The sequence below is a fragment of the Manacus vitellinus genome, unplaced genomic scaffold (assembly GCF_001715985.3).
Source record: "Manacus vitellinus isolate BGI_N305 unplaced genomic scaffold, ASM171598v3 scaffold_12_pilon, whole genome shotgun sequence".
In the NCBI taxonomy this organism is placed as follows: Eukaryota; Metazoa; Chordata; class Aves; order Passeriformes; family Pipridae; genus Manacus; species Manacus vitellinus.
In genome coordinates, this window is record NW_021938949.1 from 1,657,525 (window position 1) to 1,683,507 (window position 25,983).

At 38.5% G+C, this 25,983-nt stretch overlaps 1 protein-coding gene across 1 annotated transcript; it reads left to right on the plus strand.

The window, feature by feature from the left end:
- Window positions 1-358: 358 nt before the first annotated feature.
- WDR48 (WD repeat domain 48) lies at window positions 359-25,983 on the plus strand. The gene is made up of 19 exons (XM_018089204.1): window positions 359-450; window positions 8,559-8,699; window positions 9,021-9,099; window positions 9,380-9,462; window positions 9,581-9,710; window positions 13,265-13,353; window positions 14,213-14,314; window positions 14,666-14,890; window positions 16,232-16,306; window positions 16,645-16,747; window positions 17,050-17,147; window positions 17,633-17,740; window positions 18,121-18,217; window positions 18,692-18,787; window positions 20,836-20,941; window positions 22,396-22,483; window positions 23,058-23,134; window positions 24,084-24,276; window positions 24,853-25,983. The coding sequence occupies exons 1-19, from the start codon at window positions 403-405 to the stop codon at window positions 24,946-24,948; spliced, it is 2,034 nt and encodes a 677-aa protein (XP_017944693.1). The 5' UTR covers window positions 359-402; the 3' UTR covers window positions 24,949-25,983.

Here is a 25,983-nt window from a genome sequence, read left to right on the forward strand (position 1 = left end):
TTGGCAACACAACCAGGCTGTCCCACGACCACACAGGAACAATCTGGTCATTATTGGCATACGCAAAATTGCTGATTAAAAAATTATCCGATTATTATTGACGTATAAAACCAATTTTCTTTACTCGAGTGGGCCCTTTCTTATTTCAACACAGGCCTTCTGGCGTCGCTTGGGGCAGCACAGAGCGGGTCATAACAGAGGAAAGAGGAGCGCCCCGACCCACCCTGAGGGGCTGAGGGGGCCGCTCTGAAGAAACATGGCGGGACCGGTGGCCACGCCTCCTCTTGGCCCCGCCCCTTGGCCCCGCCCACACCACCGCCCTTGTATAAAAGCCGCGGGTGGGCGTGGCCCCGGGGGGCGGCACTTCCGGTCGGACATGACGCCACAGTGTCAACATGCAAGATGGCGGCGCATCACCGGCAGAACACGGCGGGGCGCCGGAAAGTGCAGGTGAGGGCGCGGCGGGACCGCGGTGACTCCGGGGAGAGCCCGGCGCCTCGCGGGGCTGCGGTAGCGCCCACGTGGTGTCAGGGCGTGGGGGTTTCCACGGCAGCGCCGCCGCCCCCTCTTTCACAGCAACGCTGCGGGGAGGGGAGGCACCGCCACACGCCCCCGGTGTCGCTCCCCCGCCTCGCTGGCCGCCGCGGAGGGGGCGAGCGACTGCCTGAGGCACCGCGGGCGATGAGCCGCTGCTCGCTGCCCGGCGGGGTCGGGACCCGCAGGAGGCAGAGCTGGACCAACCCTGATCCAAAGCACAGCGGGAGGTGAAGTTGAAAGCGAAAGAACTGTGACCCCCCACCCTCCCCGCAGCCCTGCCTCAGCTGTAACGTGGATCTCCAGCAGCAGCAGAGCTGCAGGTTCCTGCCGCTCGCTCGGCTGTGTCCCGCGCCGGGGGTTTCCCTCTAGAGCAGGGTGAGAACAACTCGCGTTGCCTGTCTGGAACAGCAAACCTAAGGGTAAGGCAGGAGTGCCCAGGCTGGCGGGTCCGAAGGGAATTTACTGGAAAGATGGGCAAGATTATTAACAAGAGCTTGTAGTGTCAGGACAAGGGGGAGTGGGTTCAGTTTGAACGAGAGTAGGTTTAAATTAGGTGTTAGAAGGAATTCTTTACTGTGTGGCTGGTGAGACATTGGAACAGGTTGCCCAGAGAAGCTGTGAATGCCCCATCCCTGAAGTGTTCAGGACCAGGTTGGGTGGGCAACCTGGTCTAGTGGAAGGTGTCCCTGCCCATGGCAGAGGGCTGGTGCCAGATGATCTTTAAAGTTCCTTCCAACCCAAACCATTTTATGATCTGCTTTGCATCTTACCGCTACTTTGACTTCTGATTAGTATCTTGTCTCTGTTAAACACTGGCCATTTGCACACATGAGCAGGGAACAGGACTTTTTCTGTTTAGAATTCAAAATTTTGTTCTACCCAGCTCCAGGCAGCATTTGCTGAAGGAAACCTTTGGCATAGGCAGCCTGGAAGGTGTAGAGCACACCTGAGAGAGAATTAGACTCAGAGGTGTGGGCTCGTGTAGTTAGGGGTACATTATTGTAGCCTTGGTGGAGACTGGAATTACCAATGTGTACAGTAAAAGTCATGAAAATGGTTTTATTTTATGGTCCTCAATCCTTTGCTGCTCGTTTGTGCTACTGCCAGCCCTTCAGGCATTTTTACAGCTTTCACTATGGAAAAGATTTAATGCTTTGTCAATGTGCAAAGCTGCCCAGTGGCAAGTGCAAGTTTCAGCTGTATCTTTCCACTGTGATCAAATGAAATATTGATTAGGCTTGGAATAGCGTTAAGATCCTTCCAAACAGAGGTGGGTTTGGTTTTTGAACACACCTTTTGAGTTTTACCACACAGAGGAAATGTGCACCTTTTTAGAGCCTTTAGTGTTTTCTGTGGTGAAGGGAAGCACTCAGTCAATACTGTATAAAGAATTCGCTTACTCTACCAGAAAATTCCTTGGACATTTTTTAAAATACAAAAAATCGAAAGCATAATATCCCTTTATTGACTTCATTGCCTCTGCCATAAACAAGTTTTTGCAGGTTGCACTTCTAAGGAAGGGGATTTTATTACACCTTGATATTTCTTTGATGTAATCCTATTTATGAAGGAGTATTTCCCTGACAGCAGCATGCATCAAAGAGCACATTATTTCCTTTTTTACTACTACATTTGTTTTCTAAGCATTACTTAGCTCAAAAGCTTGTTTTTACAGGTGGTTTTGTGCTGGTTTATGATGTCTTCTTTTCTGTTCTCATTGTGTTATGTGACTGTTTTTTTTCCCCTTCATGTACTGCTATAGTGATCTGTGGTCTTAACTGGTGCACCAGAAGTCTAGATCTGCAGTTTTTTTGGTTACATGTTTTCCAAAGAAGCTGTGAATGCCCCATCCCTGGAAGTGTTCAAGGCCAGGATGGATGGAGCTTGGAGCAACCTGGTTTAGTGGAATGTGTCCCTGCCCATGGCAGGGGGTAAGAACAAGATGATCTTTAAGGTCTCTTCCAACCCAAACTAATCCATGATAAACATTTATAAAGCCTTGAGCAGAAGCTGTTGGTTTTTTCTTGCCCTCTTATTATTTCACCTGCTCCATCAGAGACAGGATTTTTTTCATGTAGTTGAATTTTAAGTGGCTGTTTTATCCATCAGCTGCTACTGGAAATATAAAACCACTCACAGTTTATTTTACTTTCCAGTGGCTGAGCATTTAGGATGCTGCTACGTGTAACTTTTCAGGGAGAGGCGGACAGAGGGAGAAATTTGTCCCAAACATACGAGACTATGAGGAGCTTTTTCATAAAACACCTCTCGGGTATGAAAGTACTTGATTACTTACATGGATGAAGTTTATGGAAATCAGAGCTATTAATATCTTGGATGCACTAGTTTTACTGGTAAGCAAAACCATCCAAAATAGTCAGTTTAGGGTGTTTCTGCATATAATTTTATGTTTCTAAGGATTTAATCAGACTAGATGCTTTAGGCCTCAAAATAAATTCTGTGCATAGAAAAAGGAAAGAAGTTGAATAATTTAAATGGAAGCCAGGCATTTGAAATGTCCAGTGGCAGGTGTTTCTTAAGCATAGCTTGGCATATCTGAAGGCTGCAGGAATGAGGTTGTCTGATTTGGGAAGAGGATGAGGATGCAGAGGTGTGTCAGACACTGCTGTTGGCCACATGCTGTACTTTCAGATCTGTTCCTGGGAATTAAATCAAGATGAAGCCACTTCTCAGCAGGTGGCTTGAAGTAGCTGCCCTTAAGGGGTCACGTTGTATCTGCTCTGCCAAACTTGCTCCCTGGCCAGAATAAATTTACCCCCACACTTGAAACATGTTGACAACATGTGGGAATTTTGCCATAACTGTTTTGGATCAGCATCCTTATAAAATTATTGAATTTTGAGTACTTTTTGTCTTTCAGTCTTATGCAGAATAAGATGATCTCGTGCCCTGTCCCTAGAATTGTTCAAGGCCAGGCTTGATGGGACCCTGAGCAATCTGGTCTAGTGGAAGGTATCCCTGCCCATGGCAGGGGAGTGGAGCAAGGTGAACTTTAATGTCCCTTCTAACCCAAACCATTATAGGATCTCATTGTACTGATTTGGTCATCTTTATGCGCTACTACTTCAACTTACTACATTTTATATGTGTTATTTTTAATATTTTATACATAATAAATATACAAATTATATTTGTAAATTATGTTTATTTCATATAAAATGCTTAAGCAAACAAATAGCCAGTAAGTTGATTACACTGTAAAAGGATAAAATGATTTTTTTAATGCCTTCCATTACTTTTATTCTAGAGCCTGGGGACCCTGATAAGAATTCAAATAGTGTGTTCTTAATTAAAATCCATATTTTTAGGGATACATATGCTCTACTAAGATACTAAGGCAATAGATATTTCTTTTCTTGCTACTTGACTGCTGCTTTTTCTCTCATTTTGAGTGCAATTCCTGTCACATCTCATGGAATCCTCCAGTGATTTTGAAAATTTTCTTTTTTTTTAAATTGTTCACAATAGTATTTGTCTTGTGGAATTTATTTTTTTTCCACTTAAAACCAAGGGATGAGTGTCCTCAGAGCTCCACTGGTCAGTGTTTCTTCCACATGATGGTGTGGTGGTGTTTTTATTAGTAGATTTTACCCATCTATGAAGGTAAAATCTGTTATAAGGCATGTCTTGTAACAAGGGTAACAAGGCTCCAGATCAGCTGATACACTCATCCAGGCAAGAAACACATCGTAGGTCCTGCAAGAAATTCACTTGTCTTTATGTTCTGAAATGCATCTGTTGACAGAAGCTTTATCTCTGGAGCTCTTAGGTAGTCATTAAAATGATTAATCCTGATCCATTTAGGGTACTGAATCCCATAAACTCTTTATACTGAGAGCCCATCCCCTTGTGATGTTTGTGCTGTGCTGCTGAGAAAGATTCTTGTTCATGGGGGAGTTTATAAAAGCTGCAGCAGTTGCTGTCAAAGGCCTGGGTCATTATTAAAATATCTCACATCCCAGGAATGCTGTCCCTCTTGGATGGTGGCAGTAAACCCCCGGTGATCTGTGTCACAGTCAGGGTTGTCTCTGGTTTGCCACTGACTCTGGGCACAGCAGTGATGGTGCTCCAGCCTGTCCTGCTTGGAACAAATGCCACTGAGTGCTCAGAGCTGTCACTTCCTGGTGACCTCCACAGCCCTTTCCAGGCAGGACACAGGACCTTATACACAAAGATAAAATGTGTGTGCTCCAGAGCAGAGGAGAATTTTATCACAGCAGTTTCTCCTCAGCCAAAATCTTACTGCTTTTATGTTCTTTAGATATGCTTGTGTACACACGTACTTGAATGTATACATTATATTTTGCATTTGTTTGTATACTCACCAGAGTTACTAACATTTCTTTCTATAATCAGTAACACTCAAAAACCAACCAGGCACTTTCTGACCTCCCCCCCCCCAAATAAGAATATAAAGGAGAACACGTGGATTATCAGCAACCTTCCTCTATTCTTCTTAGTGAATTTTTTTAGTTTAGTGGCCTTGGCAGGTGTGTCCACCATGCTTACACAAGTGTCAGCTCTTTTAAATCAAGTTGCTGTTGCTTTTATTGATCCTTTTTAAGTTCCCCGTGCATTTCAACAGCTTTTGTGAATCCCTTAACTTTTCCCCTCTGTGTTAATATAGAATTAACGCATTTGAGTACAAACCTGGATGCTTCTGATGTTATATCTCTCTTTCCAAAGGGTTCCTTGAGGTGTTCAGCAAATGTCTCATGAGGTTATTTTTAGTTCAGCCACATATGCCATGAGTCTTGTTCTGGTTTTGTTAATATTCAAGATGTTTATTTCAGTCTCAATGACTGCTTTGCAAGAGTGAACCTTTTAACATTTTTTATTCTGGATGAGAAAAATTCATTAAGCATTTTCAGTGTAAGAGTGGGCAATTGCTTGGATATCATTAGGCCTCCAATATGAGTTGGAGAGTCCATTTTTTGCCATAATCAGCTTTTTCAATTCATACTTTCTTCAGGACAAGTGGTTTGCCTTGTCCTTGCCTGACTGCTCAAATCACAGTATTCATGTGAAATGTTGGTGTGGTATCCCATCAACTTGCCGACCACAAAGTAGGTATCTTTCATCTTAATTTTCTCTACTTGTGTTTTTAGTATTAGAAATTTTTTTAAAAAAAGAAAAATTACTTTAAGGAGCACATGCATAATTTGGATTAGAATCGCTTTTATCACTGAAAAATGGCAGTCACAGTTTCTTCCCATGACAGATAGACAGTGATCATTACTGATTCTTTATACAATAGGGATTTCTTTTCCTTTTTGCCCTTATTTCTTAAATTGTTAAGACAGTTTATTAGGAAAACTAAGCTACCCCTTTGTGGATGGTAAATAAAACTTTGTAGAATTGTAAATCTGAGCAGAGACAACTGGTTGAATTCTGTGAACAGTAGCAGTTGCTGCTGGGAAATTTTATATCAAGCTTTTTTGTTGTATTGCCGTATTTTTCTCCATCAAAGCTGTCATGTATTTACAGAAAAAAAATGGAAGAGAAATAAATAAGATTTTAATCTTGTTTAATTCAGTTGTTACAGCACAGCTACTTTCTCCAGTTTGTCCCAAGAAGAAGGGATGGTGTTGAGTTTGATGCTGAACTGGTGCTGAGATCCAGCATAGATGGACTTGCTAACCCTAAAACAATATAACTCCTCTCTTTGTCCCAGTTCTTTCAAAATAAAAAACAATACTTGCCAAGAGATGTTTTACTTAATTCATGTGTGGAAGTTATTAAAAAGAATAAAGGGCTCTGCTTTGCTTGAACTCCTTTAAATTAAAAAGGTAACATTATTATGAGCAAAAAGCTCCTTAAAATGCTTGGATGACTAACATAGTGTGACAGTCTTATTTATGAGTGGAATCAAGAGCTCTGTATTACACCTGAAGATATAACAAGTATGGGAGGTGACTGACAGAAGAGGAGCAAATTCAAAAATTGAAAATTTATCGAAATATGTCCTGCTAGCAGTTGCAAGAAGCAAGAGCTGAAGGGCCAAGCTGACTTTGAGTTTGACACTGTATGTCAGCAAGAGATTGTTCTCCCTACTAACTAACATCAAATCTGATCTACTTTAGGTTTTGAATTACTTTAATTTATGTCTTATCTGCTCACACACAGTATTTTTAACTGAATATTTTCATTGGCTTGCCTCAAAGAGTTTGAAAGCAGCATGAGTTTGGTGGTCATTCCTTTGTGGCCTTGTGTTTTGTATCATGTTAAACCTTGACTTTGTAAAATTCTTTTACTCCAGTAGTCTGTGTGCCTTCCAGCAGTATAGACATGATATCCTCAAGCCCAGCTGAGGAGTTGCACATACATCTTGCTCTCTAAAAAAACCCAAAAACTTAGAAGTGTTTGAAGTGTTTTAACATAAAACCGTTATGTGTGGTCAGTGGTGTCTTCTCTCAGTAGTGTCTCCAAAACTGTGTGTAGGTGGAGCACAGATAGCAAGAATGTTATGGATGAGTCTGGAATGGGTGAGAGCAGCTGAAAGTATTGGAAATTAGGACACAATCTAAAATTGTGAGGAAGAGCTGTGTCTCTGCAGGGACTGTGAGTGGCTGGCAGAATATGAGCAAGAAGTGTTTTAAGTGCATTGGTACATAAAATTAATAACTCTAGTGAAGGACTTGTGAAATGATAATGGAGAGTATTAAGGCAGAAGGATTCAGGAGGCTTTTAATTTTGATCCTCCTGTGTCGGTTTGTAGAGCTGCTGCAGCTCTTTCTCAAACAAAGTGGCACTGGACATGTGCTTTCTGGAAGCATCAGTTCTCTTACTGTGCTGCACAGGGACAGGGTAGTTCAGTTGAGGTGTTGCTCACATACACCAAATGGACCTGTCATCTCTCATGGTACAGAATCTGAGATGCTGAAAAATATTTCTTCAGTGATAAGAACCACTCACTGAATATTTTAGTTTGTTGGTTTTGTTTTGTGTAACTGAGATTTGATCTGGAAAACATTTTCTTTATACTACTGTAACAGTTATTGGAGTGAAAAATTGCTTTCAGATCTCTAGACTACTTGTAAGCATGTTCAAACCACTTGTACTTGTGTATCCAAATGATTCCGGCTCTGAGCAGATTTGATTATACCAAGCATGAAATTTTACCTTGTTCTGATTATAGTTTACAGAATAGGGGAAGAGGCATAACTGGCAGCTTCCCCTCCTTTTCCCTAAGTGTGAGGGCTTTCCTCAGAGTAATGCATATAAACCCTGTGTAAACTTGGGGATCAGGAGAGCTGCAGCACAGTGTGAGTGGAGTAACTCTGAAGAAACTTCAGTGCCTTAGAACTGTGTTTACTGAACATAATAATGGAGAGTGCTGTGGCCTTTGCAGGGTCTCCTGAAATTTCCTTTTAGTGTTTCTGAACAAATCCACGAAGTAACCTTTACACACAGTACTGTCAAACACAGAAGGAAAAAACCTAAAGGAGTCATTTATCTGAAAGAGCAGTAAAAATTTGAGCTTTCTATTATATTGGCAGATAGGTAGGTTTTAAAAAATTGGTTTAAAAATAATAACAGCTGAAATAGCTTGAATTTGTATCTGCAGTCTTTGAATGCTTTAGTCCTTAGTGACCATATCCTCTCCCCTGTGAGAATGGGAAAGACTGTCATCCCAGCTATAGAAACTGTGGAACCTTCTTGGGAAGTGAGACACAAACACAGAGTGTTTTCTAAGAGCACCCACAATATACACATGAAGCAGGGAACTGAACTAAGAATTCTCTGGATCTAACTAAACTTGAGTTGTAATGATTAAATAATCCTTTGTACACTGCTGACATCTTCTCTGTGACTCTTCCCCATTAATATGGGAAATGACTGAGGTGGTGTTGGTAACTCTCAAACCTGCAGACTTAATGCTTGTAAAACTCTTGATATTTTCTACCCAAGACCCTCCCAAAGATGAAATTAGATGTTTGGGTTTTGTGGCCAAGTCAACACCTTAATACCATAATTGGATTTGTGCAACTGTGTTCTAGGTCTCCTATGTGATTAGAGATGAGGTGGAGAAGTACAACCGGAACGGGGTAAATGCACTTCAGCTGGATCCAGCACTGAACAGACTCTTCACAGCAGGCCGGGACTCCATCATAAGGATATGGAGTGTCAATCAGCACAAGGTCAGTCACGAGAGGCTTCCTATCTAAACCTTTCTTCCAAGGTAGGCAAGCTCTCCACAGGTCTACATCTGATGCTGGTTTTTAACAGCTGCCAATTGTTATGATAGCAAAATAATTTTAACATTGCTCATACTGTGGTACCTTACATAGCTGTTTAGTTCTGTCACAAAAAGGTTCTGGAACAGTGATTTCAAACAAGTCTGGATAAGAGAACTTTAGGTCCATTGGAAGGTTGAATAAAATATTACAACAGGATATGATAGTCATAATCTTTTCCATTTGTGATGAGATTTTATAAACTTTTTTTTCCTTAATTTGCAGCAAGACCCTTATATAGCATCTATGGAACACCACACAGATTGGGTAAATGACATTGTGCTCTGCTGCAATGGTAAAACATGTAAGTACTTGAAAGTTTGAGAACTACAGCATTCAAAGACTGTATGAAGTAAATTGTCTGCTGCTTAAATTATTTTCCATCTTTTTTTTTTTTGCATGTAAAATTAATTTGTGATGTATATTGTAAATTTGGTAAATAGTGTAAGCAGACATTTTAATGAAAATTGAAATGTGTATATAAACGGTTGTTTCAATCTTTTTTTGTAAAACAGAGTAGTATGAATATTCCCTAAAGTTATATGTAAGCCATTAAAATTTAGTCTTTATTCTTTCCAATTTAGTGATATCTGCTTCTTCAGATACTACTGTTAAAGTGTGGAATGCACATAAGGGATTTTGCATGTCAACACTAAGGACGCATAAGGTGAAAAACATTTTCTGTAAATAATATGTGTGATCACTGCCATTCTTTCAATTATTGAGATGTAGACTTCAAATGGATGATGTTGTCTGTTCATGTTCTTGTACATATTTTATTGTAGGATTATGTGAAAGCATTGGCATATGCAAAAGACAAGGAGCTGGTAGCATCTGCTGGGTTGGACAGACAGATATTCCTCTGGGATGTAAATACTCTAACAGCACTGACTGCCTCAAATAACACTGTAACAAGTAGGTACCTGGGGAGGGGAGGCTAATGCAGCACATTTGATTGAGTAGCATAATCTGTGAGATCAATTGAAAACCATAGATGCCTCTTTCTGTCTGTACATAAAAAATGTGCAAGAAATTTTAAGGTGGTTTTAGTACATAATCAGTGCATTTGTTGTGTTATATAATAGCTGGAAATCTAGAGCAGCCACCAGTCATGGCATTTACAATAGAGGACAAGTCTCTTTGAACTTTTTCTTCTGAAATGTGATGTGCTGGTTTCTCTGAAACTTGATAGAGCTTTAGCTTGAGAAGCTTTTTGCTTCTCAACTAACCTGTCACAGAAATTTTCTCTTGGATTATATTGTCTGTATGTTTTTTGTGTATTATAATTTGGAGTTGGTTTTTTGTTTGTATAGATGCTGAAAAAAACATTGCAGTACAGCTCCTAAAGCAGGACTTACAGATTTATCAAATTTCTCTATCAGAACAATGAAGTTACTAGTTAAATTAGTTAAAAAACATGCAGAGTAATACTAAGCACTGGTAAGGATAAGACTGGTGAGATCTAACTCACTAGATACTGGAAGGCAAGGGGAAGCTGTCTGTAGATTCTACTCATCAGGGTTAACTCCTAATGTCACCATGATCTTTCAGGAAGTGATCTGTTTGCTTCCCTCTCCCTGTAAAGGCATTATAGTAAATTATGAGATCTTTCCTTATACAACAATTCCAACACCACCTTCTTAGACTAGTCAGGGTAGAGCTGATTAAGTTTCTCTTCTGGGAAGTATCACACCAGTCTTCAGGTTCAGTTGGGTTTGATTGCTCCAGTGAATAGCATAGATCTGGGTCATGGGCATTCTGGTTTGTACTGGCTGTTTTACAATAGGTTTCTTTCAGAAAGAGGTCTCTGCTGCTTGTTGGGTAGGTTGGAAAAATTTTCTCCAAGTGACTGATCTCTTTCATTTTCTACTTAATGTTTGATAGATGTTTTAACATAGCAGAATCTGATGGATGTGTTGGGAAAGAACAGAATCAACTTGCACACTGCCACACTTAGGTTTTCTAAATAAGAATAGTTGCTGCCTCAGTCACAGGTTAGGAATAACTAAAAAGAAATCTGCAAAACTAAAATTTGGAAGTGGCACAACATACTCTTAAGAAATTTCAGGAATATGTAGTTCTGTAAGTAAGAGGCAGGCCTGTAGGGGGTTTTTTGAATTACTGTATTTGGATGATTCTGAAACATGTGTTAGTTTTATGGGTTTGGTAGTTTCTGAAACCAAAGGTGCATCTGCTGGGCAGAACTGTGAGTTTGGCATTTGCTCTGTCTACAGGACTTTAATTCAAGTATAGCCTGATGCTGACAAGTCTGAGTAGCCCAATGGAAGAGAGATGGCTTCTAATGAGCTGTGTTGCCCTGCAGAATAGTGCTGGAATGGCACACAACTGGAGATACCTAAAGAGATTTACTTTATATTTCCCAGAAATATAAAATCATTATATTTATTTATTTACTTGCATTGAAAGAATTATTTTATAGCCACACCTTGCTGATAACTGTAAGTTTTTCCATATTCTACTTGAACATGGAGTTCTTGAAGGAAGAATTTATTTGTGAGCTGACAGGAAAACTCAGTTGTGAGATAACAAAAAAAAACCCACAGCATTTCTTGTACACTGCTACAGTGATACAGAACCTAAATGATTCAAGTAAATCAGAGATGAGGAGTACTGTGGAGCCAATGCTTGGGTTTGCCAAAGATCAAATGGAAGTGGAGACATTGCCTCTAAGATGACGGGGTAGATTTGCATTTCTAGAGTTAGAACACAAATACTTCATGAGGGGGAGGAAAGGTAAGCAGAGGAGCTGTTTTTCTTTCTTTTTAGTACTCTCAAATAGTAGTGTTTCTGTTGGGAAGAACACAGTAAATGTCCTCAAAGAAGCTGTTTTCCCAAGTCCTTTGAAACAGTATCATTTTTTTTTGAGAGTACAAATGAAGCTTGTTCTTGTACATTAATTTCCTATCTGATTGCCTGGAAGCAATGTACACAAGACAGCATTAAGAGGAAGCTTATTTTTAAAGAGTCTCTCAGTCAGCACAGCCATAACTCAAATTAAGCGGAGAGATTTTGCTTTTGACAAGTAGTCCCTTCCAAAAGAGGGTGGAGTTGAGCTTTGCTTTTGTTATGGCATAAATTCTGCTTCTGTACAGTTAAGATTCTCTCTTCCATTCCTGGTATCCAGCTTTTGATAACTCTGTGTATCATCCTCTCCTGAATTATAGTGATTGTTGAACAGTGTGCTAACCTCCAGGAGTCTTCAGTTCTGCAATTTGCCTTTAATTGTTCTCTGTGGACAGTGGAAGATTCTCACTTAATTTTGGCCATGGGTAATATATTTCATTTGACAGTTTACATTTGGATAGCCATAACTGGTGCCTAAGAGGACCCTGAAGTAAAGCTACATAATGCTTCACAGAATCGTAGAATTTGCTGGATTGGAAGGGACCCTCAAGGATCATCAAGTTCTGCTCCTGGCTCTGCACAGGACAAGTTCAGAAAATCATACTGTGTGTCTGACAGTGTTGTCCAAATGCTTCTTAAGCACTGTCAGTTTTGGTGCCATGACCACTTCCCTGGGGAGCCTCTTCCAGTGTCCAACCACCCTCTGGGTAAAGAACCTCTTCCCAATATCCAACCTAAACCTCCCCTGACACAAGTTCCTCCACTGTGACAAAAGGCAGTATTATATTATGATATTAGGTTACAAATGCTGTGTTGGAAACTTAGCTCCATGACATACATAAATCATTATGTGAAGTTTCACATTTTTGCTGACCATGCAGTTTGTTGCTATTCTCAGCCTTCTTGGCATACTGATCATATGGATTTTGAGGCTTAATGAAATACTTGATTGTGCTCTCTAAATAGATGACTTTCATTTGCTGTGTCTGTGCTTTTCTCAGTTGAGGGACTGGTATTTTACTCTCTTCAAAAGTGGATTAGCCTAGATGGCTCAGAATTCCTCAACTCTGATGGTAGGTGTGATGCTAAAGAGCTGCCATATGGTTTGCACAAACTCAGAGGCAGCATCCGTGCTCAAGTAACACATTGCAGCACTGCAGTGTAACTTCTCTGCATCTTTGCTGAACTAGGAGAAGAGCCTTTAATATAAAATGTAGAATTTTACTGCTACTTGGCTTGGAAAAAAAATCCAAATGCTGCGTGTTACAAGATCACATTGAAGTATCATACTCCAATAAAGTAGTTGAGCAAGAATAGCTTGATGGTCTTGGCGCTGAATTTTGGTGTCAAAAGTGCACCAGGACTGTAATGACCATAAATCTGAGGGGTTATTTTCTTTTTCTGCACCAGTAAATTAAGAATTGGGCTGGGGTTTTCCTAACAATAGTCTTTCTTTTTTATAAAGCAACTCAATATATGGACCAGAGTGGCACTATTTTCATGGATCAAAGGATATTAAAATACCAGTTTTGAATGAATAAGTATGTGGGGTTTTTTTGAATGACAGCATTAAAATTGAATATGTAATTTTTTTTTTTAAATAGCTTCTTCCCTGAGTGGGAACAAAGACTCAATCTACAGCCTTGCAATGAATCAAATGGGAACAGTTATTGTATCAGGGTCCACTGAAAAGGTAAGCAAAATTTGGTAAGGCTCATTCCACTTCAGTTCAAAGTGTAGTATAGAGAGACAATTTTATTCATTTTCAATGTTATGTCTATAGCAGCTTTTGTGGTTTTAATAGTGAGTGTAAACACTTTTTTTTTAGTGGGAATGCAAGTGTAGGGTACAAATCCTGCCTCAGTCTGTGGATGTCACATATCCATAAAGCTTTCATACATAGGGGAACAATCAGATCATCTTGTGTAACCCTCTCTTTGTCAAAGATCATTACATTTCACCACAAGAGCTCTGATTTTTGTGGGCACATGACTCAGATGATTATATAAACTGAAGCAGTTGCTGCAGGTAGGAAAGAAACAGTGCCAGCAATTTATGAGATCCCTGCAGGAGGTGGGAAATGAAGTGAGGTAATGAAGTTCAAGTGTCCCCAAGAGACAGCCCTAGTTCTTTGTTGTAAAGGAAGCTGAAACATGCTTAGGTCCCTGTGAGTTGTTTTCTTACCTAATCTAACCTTGAGAGAATTTTATTTCCAAGACAGTGTAAAAATGAAAATAGGATACACCAATGAATCATCTGAGAAGTTTCTCAGAATCTTTTTAACCCACATCACACTATCCTGTTTCCTGTTGCTTCTATTCTTTTATTTCTTAAGAAGCCAGAAGAAGCCAGAATAAATTCAATTAAAATCAAGAGAAGATCACATCTGATTCCTAGACTTGCATAATGTCTGTCTTTTTCTAATATGTGGTTACAGTGATGTAATCTGTGTGTTTGGATTGATTCATTTGGAAAGCCTTAATTTCCGCAGAGGAAACGCATTGGTGGGAAGAATGGTATTAATTCCAGTTATCCAATGTCTGTTTCCATAGGTTCTAAGGGTGTGGGATCCAAGAACTTGTGCAAAACTAATGAAACTCAAAGGGCACACAGACAATGTGAAAGCTTTGTTGTTGAACAGAGATGGCACCCAGGTATGTGCTTTAACCTGCATTTTACAGAATGCAGAAGTGTCATTAGTCTTTTTTGATATAATTGTTTTATGTGGTAGATTACAGAAGGTAGCTTAACAAGTATTACAGATATTTAGTGATTAAGGGAGGGAAGCTGTTGGGTGAAGGTTGTGTTTTATTACAGGTTCATCTAGGTATGGAGGGGGTTGTTTACGTAAAATTGTGACTAGCCTTGTTATTTGCCAGTCTTTGTTTAGCACCATCTTAATGGAAAAATATGACCATAAGAATTATCAAAGCTTTTTATGGAAAAGACAGTATTTTAAAAGAGTTAAATACCTGCTTGATTGAAGTGTGATGGTTGTTGCTCAGTGTCTTTCAGGCAGCTCTGATGGGACTATCCGCCTGTGGTCACTTGGGCAGCAGAGGTGCATAGCCACATATCGAGTCCATGATGAGGGTGTTTGGGCTCTGCAGGTCAATGAAGCCTTCACTCATGTTTATTCAGGAGGAAGAGACAGGAAGATTTACTGTACAGATTTACGAAATCCTGATATCCGTGTGCTTATCTGTGAAGAAAAAGCACCAGTTCTTAAGGTAATTGGGTTTAATTCAGAGAATCACAGAATGGCTGAGGCTGGAAGTGGCCTCTGGAGGTCTGTCCCCCCAACTCAAGGAGAGCCACCAGAGCTGATTGCCCAGCACCACGTCCAGATGGCTTTTGAGTATTTTCAAGGGTGGAGAATTCACAATCTCTCTGGGCAACCTGTGCCAGTGCTGCCTCACCCTCACAGTGTAAAAGGGTAGTTGCATGTTATCTAACAAAATAGTGGCTTGAGTGATGTAAGTTGATAGAAAGAATGTGCGTTGGGTAGCAAGCATTTACTGGGTCACATCTTAGTAGATTGGCTTTGTCTCCCATATTGCATCTGAAGCTGAATTGTCTGAAGAAGATAGATGCCTGGCAACTACTGAAAATACGCAAATTCAAGTACTTCAGACGTGAAAAGTTGGTTTTATCAGGCTCTAGTACAGTTTTAAGAAACTGAGCTGGCGTTGCCAAGGCTTTGTACAAAACCAGATTTTTCTTAGCAGCAACATATGTGCACAGGACTGTGTCAGAATCTGTTGTGTACTCAGGGGAACCAGGAGTAAAGTTGATTGTGGGTTTTTTGCACACTGAAACTTGATGTGTTCTTGGAGAAAACTGCACACACAAGTCTGAGTCTTTTGAAGAGGCTGCTTTTTGGATTTTTTTGTTGTCTGTAACTAGATGACGTGACCCTGGAACCTGTAGTTGTTTAAGGAGGGTGCAATTGAAACAGATACCTACAGATACAAGCAGTCTGCTTTTCCTTGTGAGTGAACTCTGGCTGTGTTCAAATCCAATCTTGGATATACTAATTTATTTCTGAAAAAGTAACAATCTGGGAAATTGTAGTTCAAAATGGGAAATGAAAGCTGTGGTCAGCTGTACAGAGATCACTTGGCTGTGGTCATTCATTACTGGCTGAAAAATGTAATGACCGAGCCAAAAGTATAAAGTTAATTAGTACAAAACTTCTTATGTTCTCGTTTTAACCATATGAAGTGTCTGAATGCAAGTAGTTCAGAAAATACTGTTCTTATCAAACTATCCATTAGATAAGATTGCATCTTGCTAGAAGCATCTTTAAATGCTGGGCTGTTTAGACACATTGCATCTACTCTTATCCTTGTCCCGAATTTATTTGTTGAATATTTGAAACAATTTCTCCGCATTTTCAGATATTTCAGCTTAGTTTCTTTTCCTTTAAACTTTGTATTTCTGTAGTAAACTGAAAGTAGTACTATTCCTGAGATACTTCCAAATATGGGAGCCAGTCTACACAGAGCAATATTAATTATCAAAGGAAAACTAATCTAAGCATGACTGAAAGTTTCTGTTTCATTATTTAGATGGAACTTGATAGATCAGCTGATCCTCCTCCAGCACTTTGGGTTGCAACAACTAAATCCTCTGTGAATAAATGGGTAAGTGATATATTTTACAGTCTGTGATTTCAATTAAGTAGTCTTGGGAATTGCAGTCTTGGTTTGGGAACTGTTGGGCTGTTGCTTGCAATTTGACTGTGACTTGCTGTGATCTGTGAGGTTTCTTTATAAAAAAATCATAAAATGTTAATATTAAAATTGATCAAAAGGTATTAAGCTTTGAATTACTTCCTTTCTATTTATGGTGCTTTTAGAAACAAAGTATCTTTCTTGGAACTGAACAGTTAACATCTAAATAGCAGCATGAACTGACAGTTGTTACAAATCAGCGTTTATAGATTATTATGAATGTGTCATTATTTTGTTTCTTTCTTTAGACTTTGAAGGGAATTCATAATTTTAGAGCATCAGGAGATTATGATAATGATTGTACCAATCCCATACCACCCCTGTGTACACAGCCTGACCAAGTTATAAAAGGTAAACAACTGTTTTTCAGAAGACCTTATAAAATATGGTACCATTAGCAGAAATTATACAACTTTAAGACTGACTCAGGTTTTTAGATACTTGATACTATGATTTGAACTAAAGCAAAGACAATGTAGTTACTGTCTATCCAGTGTTAGTTACAGTTAAAATGGTGTTTACACCTTAGTGACATCCAATTCTTATATAAAAAAGTGAAAGCAAAGAACAGTGCACATGTCATGTTGCACAATGTAATGTGATATTAGAAAAAATAATGACTGTAGTGACCTTAATTCTTGTTTGTTTGGCAGGGGGTGCTAGTATTATTCAGTGCCACATTCTTAATGACAAGAGACACATATTAACCAAAGACACAAACAATAATGTGGCATACTGGGATGTCTTGAAGGTAAGTATATTATTTCAGATTAAGTTCCTACTGTTGGATGATTAATTATTTTTTACTTTTTATATATATATATATATTTATGTGTGTGAGATTCCTGTGAGTCTTCTTTCTGTATCAAGACATCATGCAAAGTGTGCCTTTTGAAAGGGGAGGGGGTATTTCTGAGCTTTTCTGCATCTTTCCCTGATGTGAGGCAGACGCCTGCATTCACCTGGAATTCAGACCCTTGAATTCACAAGTCACTCAGTGCTGTGCCCATTGCAGTAGTTGATCTGAATTTGCTAGATTTGAAACAAAAATTACTTACCACATAAATTACTGTTCAATTTTTTGGGAAATGTTTGAACCTTTAACTTTCACGTTTCTGGGCTTCAGTACTCCTGGAGAGATCAGAAGCCGTAATCATTCCACATGTATATGAAAGTCAAGTTAAAGATTTGGGTGTTGATATGGCTCAAAACTTGTACTTTTTTTTTGGTGTACAGGCATGTAAAGTTGAAGACCTTGGGAAAGTAGACTTTGAAGAAGAAATTAAGAAGAGATTTAAAATGGTGTATGTGCCAAACTGGTTCTCAGTAGACTTGAAAACTGGGGTGAGATACAACTCCTAAATCTGTTTTTCTAATGTCATATTTCATATACTGTTTGTTCACAAAGCTTTTAGCTTGTTATAACTTTAGAAGAATGTTCATTGCTTAGCTGATGGGTTAGATTTATTTTCAAGTAAAACAGCAAATTTTACCCTTGTTCCTAATCTGAATAACAGCTTTTTTTATTATTTTTTCCCTCATGGTATGGTCCACCAATACCAATTATGAATTAATACAGTTTGGTAAACAGTGTGTTCTGCCATGCATTTAGAAATTCGTTGGTTTGTAATCCCAGTTAAGTGTGATCAAAATTATAAATTTATAGACTTGTTTAATCCAAAACAACTATTACATTCCTCTCCCTGGTGGTCTTTTGCCAACAGATGTTGACAATTACTTTGGATGAAAGTGACTGCTTTGCAGCCTGGGTTTCAGCAAAGGATGCTGGATTTAGCAGTCCAGATGGTTCTGATCCAAAATGTAAGTTTTAAATAATACTTTTACTTCTAAATAATATTTTTACTTTTTTTAAAAAAAGCAGAAAAGTTCCAGTATGCATGTTTTGAAATGTTCAAATGCCTGTGTCAGTAACTGGTTGGATTTTAGGGCTTATTTTCTTAACATCAAATTCTGCAGCGACTTCTCCAGTGACAGTGTTTGCTTTTTTCTGCAACATTTCTATCATGTTCAGGTTTTCTGTTTAACTTGGTTTCAAACCTTCAAGAAACAAAAGGGGAAAAGTAACTGTGACCTAATCTAGAGAATTTTACATCACGTGAATGATCCAACAGCAGGGATTCTAAAATCATCTTTTTCTGAAAGATTGTAACATAGAGCTCTGAGGTTGTGATAAGCAGATTTCTGTGCCCATAAATAGCTGTAGATCAAATGTAGAATATTATGTTGCCAACATTTTTTCTGTAACTGAACTTACACTTCACTGTGTCTTGACAGTAAACCTTGGAGGGCTTCTGCTACAAGCACTTCTGGAGTATTGGCCTAGAACACATATCAATCCAATGGATGAAGAAGAAAATGAGATGAACCATGGTTAGTATTTTAATATTTTCCTTTCTTAGGATTTGTCCATACTTTCTGTTTATTTATTTCTGTTTCTTGAACAGATACAACATATTTGTTCTCTTACCCCTGCCTCTGTATGCATTGTAGACTAATGTCTTTTAGCCCTTTTAAATTCACTTTACACCAGAAAGTGTGTTGTACTTCTGAAAGCATCAGCAAAAATCTTAAGAACTCTGGTCTGTAAAAAAAGCAGTTGAATAGAAGAATTTAAATGATTCTGAAGTTACAGAAACATGATGCCTTGATGAAGAACAATTACTGGCACACTAAGGCTTGACTTAGAGAAGAAACAGCCTAGATAATGACAGCAAAGAGCAATAGTTCAGTTATTCAACATTAGCAAGTATTTTCTTGACATAATTCCAGTTTTCTTCTAGGTATTATGAACAAAATAAAAGAAAAGAAAGATTTATTTGAAAAAATACCTTTGGTATAATAATATGTGAAGTAGGTCTATAGAAAACCACCTTAGAATGGTGTTTTAAGGTAATAATGCTAATCCTAATCAGGCAGGAGATGAAAAGCACAGCTATGTAAAATGTAAGATAGTGGCTGAATTTGGCAGAATAAAAGAGAATATGTAACTCCTAAGTTTGAAATCAATTCAACCCAGATCAGAGTTGACTGAAAAGTCTGGTCTTTGGTGATTAAGAAATTACTTTCTATAGATAGATAATGCAATTAGGGAAACTGTACATTCAGCAATATCTTGCCATTTTATGGCAAAGATTGTGCCAAGAGTTAGTTACTTTCTTCTTTCAAAAACGATCTCCATGGAGGGTTACAGCACTTGGCAGACTCTTCTGGATCAAGTTGCTGATTCTCATACTGTTATGTATTGGCAATCTACAGCTTAGAGCCAGACAAGATATGAGAAATGCAAAATAAGTCTTCATTTCATTTCAAAATTAAAAAATGAAGAAACTGACACTGAGCAGTGACTTAAGATGTAGTTGGACACTGAAATTTTTGTAGAGAAAATATAAATAAACACACATAAATGTGTGTATATGTGCAGTGCTGTTCCTCTCAATTGGTAAGAGAAGTGTTATAGTTTCAAACTCTAGGATTTTTCACTTGCTGTAACTTCAGTATCATGTTTGTCCCTTCTAATATAGATTTTTGGTTTTTTGGTTTCTTTGCTTAATACAACTTCTGACCTTTCTTTCACTACATATGTTTCTGGTTAGAAAGCTAAGGGATCATTGATCTCATGAGACTGTGCCATCTAAATATATTATGTTGCTTGAGTTCAACATCATGTTCAAATACAGTAACTAGATGCTGTAGTGTAATGGAGATGATTTTTCCCAAGTGCAGGTCAGGCATCTGAATTCTCCTACACTGTGTTTCAAGATGCCTGACTGACTGGAAGCTGCACTGTTCAATAGGTGCATAAGTAATGCTGATTTTTCTTTAATCTTATCTTGTTCGCTGATATGGAATCAGGTTCTTCAGTGTTTGAAGACCATCCTGCTGTAACTGGCTATAATAAATAGAATTTATAATGCAGGAACTTCAAGGAACTGTGAGTCTGAGCTTTCCTAGTACGCTGTTTTGACATCTGGCAAATCCAGGTAGAAGAGTAAAGCCAATATCCTTCAGAGTTCTGTGCTGTCAGTGGAAAAGGGAAGAACAGTCTTGTCTCAGCAAGTCTCTTTAGTTGATTTCTAATATTAGGATTTGTCAAATTGAACAATACTTAGAATTTTATTAAGGAAATGGAAAAAAACTACTAGTAGGGTTTTGCCTCCTGAGCTCTATTTCCCCTTTCTCAAAGGCTTTTGAACAGGCCTTACACAGACCTTTTTTGATCTCATTACTCTATACTGTTCCTTCTTATATACTTGCTGCATGTTGGAAATGGGGATTTTCTTGTTTTATGTAAAGCATATGATTTTGTTAATTTATGAAATAAATTAGCTGTAGATGGAAAAGACATGTTTTGTTCTATGAATGCCCAGTTTTAAGGCCTACTGCAATCTCACTGCTGCAATGATTTCTTTTTCTAACAGTGAATGGTGAGCAGGAGAACAGAGTCCAGAAAGGAAATGGATACTTCCAAGTGCCACCACATACACCAGTTATTTTTGGTGAGGCTGGAGGACGCACTTTGTTCAGGTATAAAAACTCAAGAGTGTAAATTCAGTGACTGAACAATCACTTCTCTGCACAAGCAGGAACATTGTCAAAATGCAGTGCTTCCATTCTGTACTGGACATTCAAGACATGCCCTTGACAGGCAAAATAAGCAGCTGTTGATGATAATTTGGCATTGTCCCACTGAGTATGTGAGTTTGAACATCAACAAGGTGTGGGGCTTTACAACAGTAAGAGTTGTGTATAGTTCTTAGCTGTGTCTCATCGCTTTGAAATCACTGGGTGCCCTCTTTCTGCAAACTGATTAACTGAACTTTGGTTTAGAATAAAAGTCTAGATTTACATTCTTGTAGAACTTCCCTTATGGGTATGCTGTGCTGGTCTTTGAGAAATAATGGTTCATCCCAGGAGATTCTGCTTACTAGAGAGTTGGTTTCTGCTCCCAGAATTACAGCAAATGATCCATTAGAAGGTCCTAAGCTGTAGCAGGTAGGAGCACAGGTTCTGTGTTGTAATGTTTATATTCTAATTACTCTCCTAGCTCTTCTCATTCTACATTGAAAAAGCCTAATTATGATATGTGATACATAAGAGACACTTTAATAGCGCTGCAAAACAGATACTGAGCTTTGAAACACTGTGAAGTATCTGATATTTACTGACATAGTGGATTTTAAATTTAAGGGGTGGGAGATGTTTGATTTTTTTGATTTTGTTTCCCAGGCTGAATAAGCCCAAAAATGATGTAACTTTCAGTCCATTAACTGGTCAGTAAAACAGGGAAAGCAATTCCAGCTTTGTAAACTGACTTTTTTTTGCTGCAGTATCAATGTATTTAAATTGTACCTGAGGCTTAATCTTTGCCTCCATTCTACACTGGTGGATCTTAGCTCTTACACAGCTTCTTCTTAGGAGAACACTGGGAAGACCCCATTGAAGGGAGCAAGCCAGGCTTGTGGGACCTAAAAGAAGGTTTGCAGGACTCCAACAAAATACCTCACTGGAATTTATAAAATTTTATCTGGCTTTGTTTCATCATTGTTTGTGCACATTTCATAAAATTGGTTTTATTCTTTCTACTTGGTGAGGGCTTAGCAGATGCTTTAAATCAAAGCTCATTTATTTGAAGCAGAAAAGAATTGCTTTATGCCAGGTGCCTTTCCCCTTCTCCTGACAGTTTCGTTCTTCAACACACAAACATACACAATCCAGAGCAAAGTAGCTTTTTAAATTTTCTCTGTGTCATAGCCAGAGTTTCCTAGGATACTACTCCCTGTTTCTGCTCTGGGATCTGTTTTCCTACAGCTACCTGTCGTCTTTACAGGAAAGAAGTGATCACTTCCCCAGTAAGTTAGATGTTGCTAACAAAGTTCAAGCTCCCTGCCCATTAAAAGGGCAGGTCCTCTCCTGAAAGCTTTTCAGTGCAACTTAAAATGATTGTTTTCATTCACAAAGGTTATTTCTGTGTACCTTAGGTTATTATGTCGGGATTCAGGTGGAGAAACCGAGTCTATGCTTCTTAATGAAACTGTGCCACAATGGGTAATTGACATCACTGTGGATGTAAGTGTTGTGTGAATAAGTGTTGCTTTTTTATTGTGGCTTTTTTTTAAGATGTACTACAAGTTTTTTTAATTGTGCAGTGTCTGAAATTACATTTTAAATTTATGCTCTGTTTGCATTCAAAATAAGTGGCCTCGAGGTCTGTATTCAAGACCCTTTGAGATTCATGATTTTTTTCATGTGTCCAGTTAATGTATTTTTGCTCACTTTTTTCAGACATAAAGTCTTAGAAAAAGAATTCAAAGCCCTGTGCATAATTGGTATCATTTTCAAGTGAGGAGCTCAGGAACAGAGAATACACATCATATTGCTGTTGTCTTTTGATATATCTAATTGCCTCTGAAATAACTGATAATTTATATTCAAAAGCTCAATGATCTGTGCATCATCTAAATTGAAGTGTCTCAGGAGTATGAGTAATTTGGAATTTGGCTATGGTGGGGATGTTGATTAAGAATCTCTCATGGGTTTTTATAATTAGGAGCTGAATATACTTCAACATACCAGCTGGTGGAAATAGTAGCTGACAACGTTTCATCCTAAATTAACACTTTCCAAATGTGTTTCCTTCTAGAAAAATATGCCCAAGTTCAATAAGATTCCTTTCTACCTCCAACCTCATTCATCATCAGGGGCAAAAACTCTAAAAAAGTAAGTAATCCATTTTTGAGTTAGATAAACTGCAGAAAGAGAACTGCATGCTAAAAAACCCCAACAACAACAACAAAGAAAACAAACAAGCAAAACCCAACCAAATAAACAAAAACAAAACAAAACAAAAACACTCCACCAAACTAATTCTCTGTTTTCTAGTCATTTAAACAGCATTGCTCTGAAGCATTGAGTTATATCAAAATATTTGAAAGAACTAGAGGTTTCTTTTGGGTTTGGTGGGCAGTTGTTCAAGTTTATGCTAAGAAATGTCTAAGAACTAATTACTGAAATGAGACTGTCTTTTGTGATACTTAATCAGAAAACAAGAGGAACTAATGGATTGTTACTCTGTTCAGAACCACACTTTTGTTTCCTGTTGCTAACAGTAATGAATGGTAGCTTGCTAAAAGAAAGAGGTACAAAACCTGACAGTAGGCAAAGCAGGATAGTCTGCCAGTGACATGAGCTGTAGCTGGGAGCTGTGTAGGTTAGAAATCAACAACTCTGATGTGACCTCAGTGTCATAGACAGTATGCCTGCCATTTATATCCAGCAATTTTCAGTAGTTTACACAAATACCTAGTTTCTCTATATGTTTTACTGAGTTTTTCTCATCAGAGACTGTTTGTGAAAGAGGAGTTTCACAGACTTTTTGTGTCCTTTGTGGAAAAAGTGCTGCTGCTTATTACAGGAGAATGTCCTCTGGTTAATGTAGTGGGGTGAACAGCATTTTCTGGCTTAGCTCTCTAATTCTGTGTCCTCTGACCTTCTACTAATGCCTTTCTATTGAAAGAATTAGGATAGTGTGCAATACTCTTCATCTAAGCTTTGATTTTAATCTAATCCTTTGAATATCTCTACCACTTTTCTGAGTCCCTTTTTCTGTGAGGGTGAGAAATTATATTTCTCAAGTTTTTTCCTTACAAAATTCTCTCACTTTATCTAGAGACCGACTGTCAGCAAGTGACATGCTTCAGGTGAGGAAAGTGATGGAACACGTGTATGAGAAAATCATAAACTTGGATAATGAGTCTCAGACAACCAGCTCTTCCAACAATGAAAAAACAGGAGAACAAGAAAAAGAGGAGGACATCGCTGTGCTAGCAGAGGAGAAGATTGAACTTCTGTGCCAGGACCAGGTAAGTTCCTTGGGTGTTTTAGCCTGTGATCAAACCCAATGTCTAGCAATGAATAGGTTGTGAATTTTTGAATCCTGAGCTTGAAATATGCTGTAGATTATCTGCTACCTTTAAAACTAAGGAAATGTTTTGACATCGTGTTAACTTGGAGCTGCCACAAGTTCAGACATTTGCAGATAGCCAGAACAAAGAATTGCTGTGGTGAGCCTGTTTAATTTGGTCTGACTAGTGGCTTTTGCAGGGTTACATACTCAACAAATGGACTTAATACAATTGCAGAATTCTGTTTGGTTCTTTGGTTTTTTGTAATACTTGGAACTCTACATTTTTAGCAGTGTTCAAAATTTGTCAAAAATGATAAATTTAGGTGCATGAAGATTAAGTATTGGGGAGGTGGTTGTGGTACGAAGTCACATGTTACATTGCTAAAACCTTTCAGGTTTACTTGCTGGTTGAAAAATCTGAGCCTTTGCGTGGTTCATCTTGGTACCAGTTCACCCATGGGAGTGTTTTATCTGGGAATTTGTGACAGTCTAGCAGATTCGTGGAGTAAGAGATGAATTTTTGCTGGTTTAGGTTTTGGATCCGAACATGGACCTTCGAACTGTAAAACACTTCATTTGGAAGAGCGGTGGGGACCTGACGCTTCACTATCGCCAGAAATCAACGTGAGGGGAGCACGGACCCAAGTGGTTCATTATTTACTTGACCATACTGTACTGGTTCCAAGAGTAGTACTATAGAAGCCCACTGAACCCCTAAGGTAGATGAGACTGCTAATGACTCAGTATGGACGGGAAGTATGCATTTAATTGAAGTGACTAATAGATCTGTAATATAGAGGAAAAAAAATCCATATGACTTAAACTAAAGTCTGTCCTCCTCTCAGTCAGTGAGGTGGGAAGTTCCTGAGTGGTTCATGTTGTGTGAGGTGTACAGAGAGTGGATGATAACCCAGTGCAGACTTTTGCTTCCTCCTTTTTGCTTTTGTTTTTTTTTTTTCCAGAACATAATATAGTCATCTGCTCATGCTCGACATGAAACTGGTTTGGCCATATTAGTTGCTGTGTTCACAATGTAATTCAGAACTGCACAGAAGGTATTTTTGGTACATTCCATTCATAAAGTTCCAGCAATGATTTCTCACAGGTTACTCAAACATTTCTGCCACTAAAAGAAATTTGGAAAAGAAAAAAACCCAGAAAATACGTATTGTATTGTAATTCATACTTGAATTAATTGGCCCATTTAATTGTAAACAAAGGGTTAACTTTAGAATTTTTGTAATTGCTTTAGAGAGCTTTTGATGTGCAAGATAAGAACACTAGAAAAATATCAGAGCAGGGTGAGTCTAATGATGCTGTGCATCATTATAGAGTGAACATGCTTTGCAGCAACTTAGAGATTTTTTTTTTAATTATATATAACTACTTCCTACGCTGTGTCCTAGGTGTTCTAAAGACACACTAGTCTAATTTTTGGTAACTGTTCTCCAAAACTATGTGACATTTTGTTAAAACTTCAAACCATTCTGAATATAACTTAATATGTTTAATGTTAAACTTTAGAAACTTCTCTGCAGATTTCATGTTCATGAGATAAAAATACTGATTTTTCTTTTCTGAAGTTTTATATGCAGTTGTTCTTTTGTTATAGATTTGTGCAGATATTGTTTTCCCTGCTATTTCTAAAAATCTGTGACTGTCA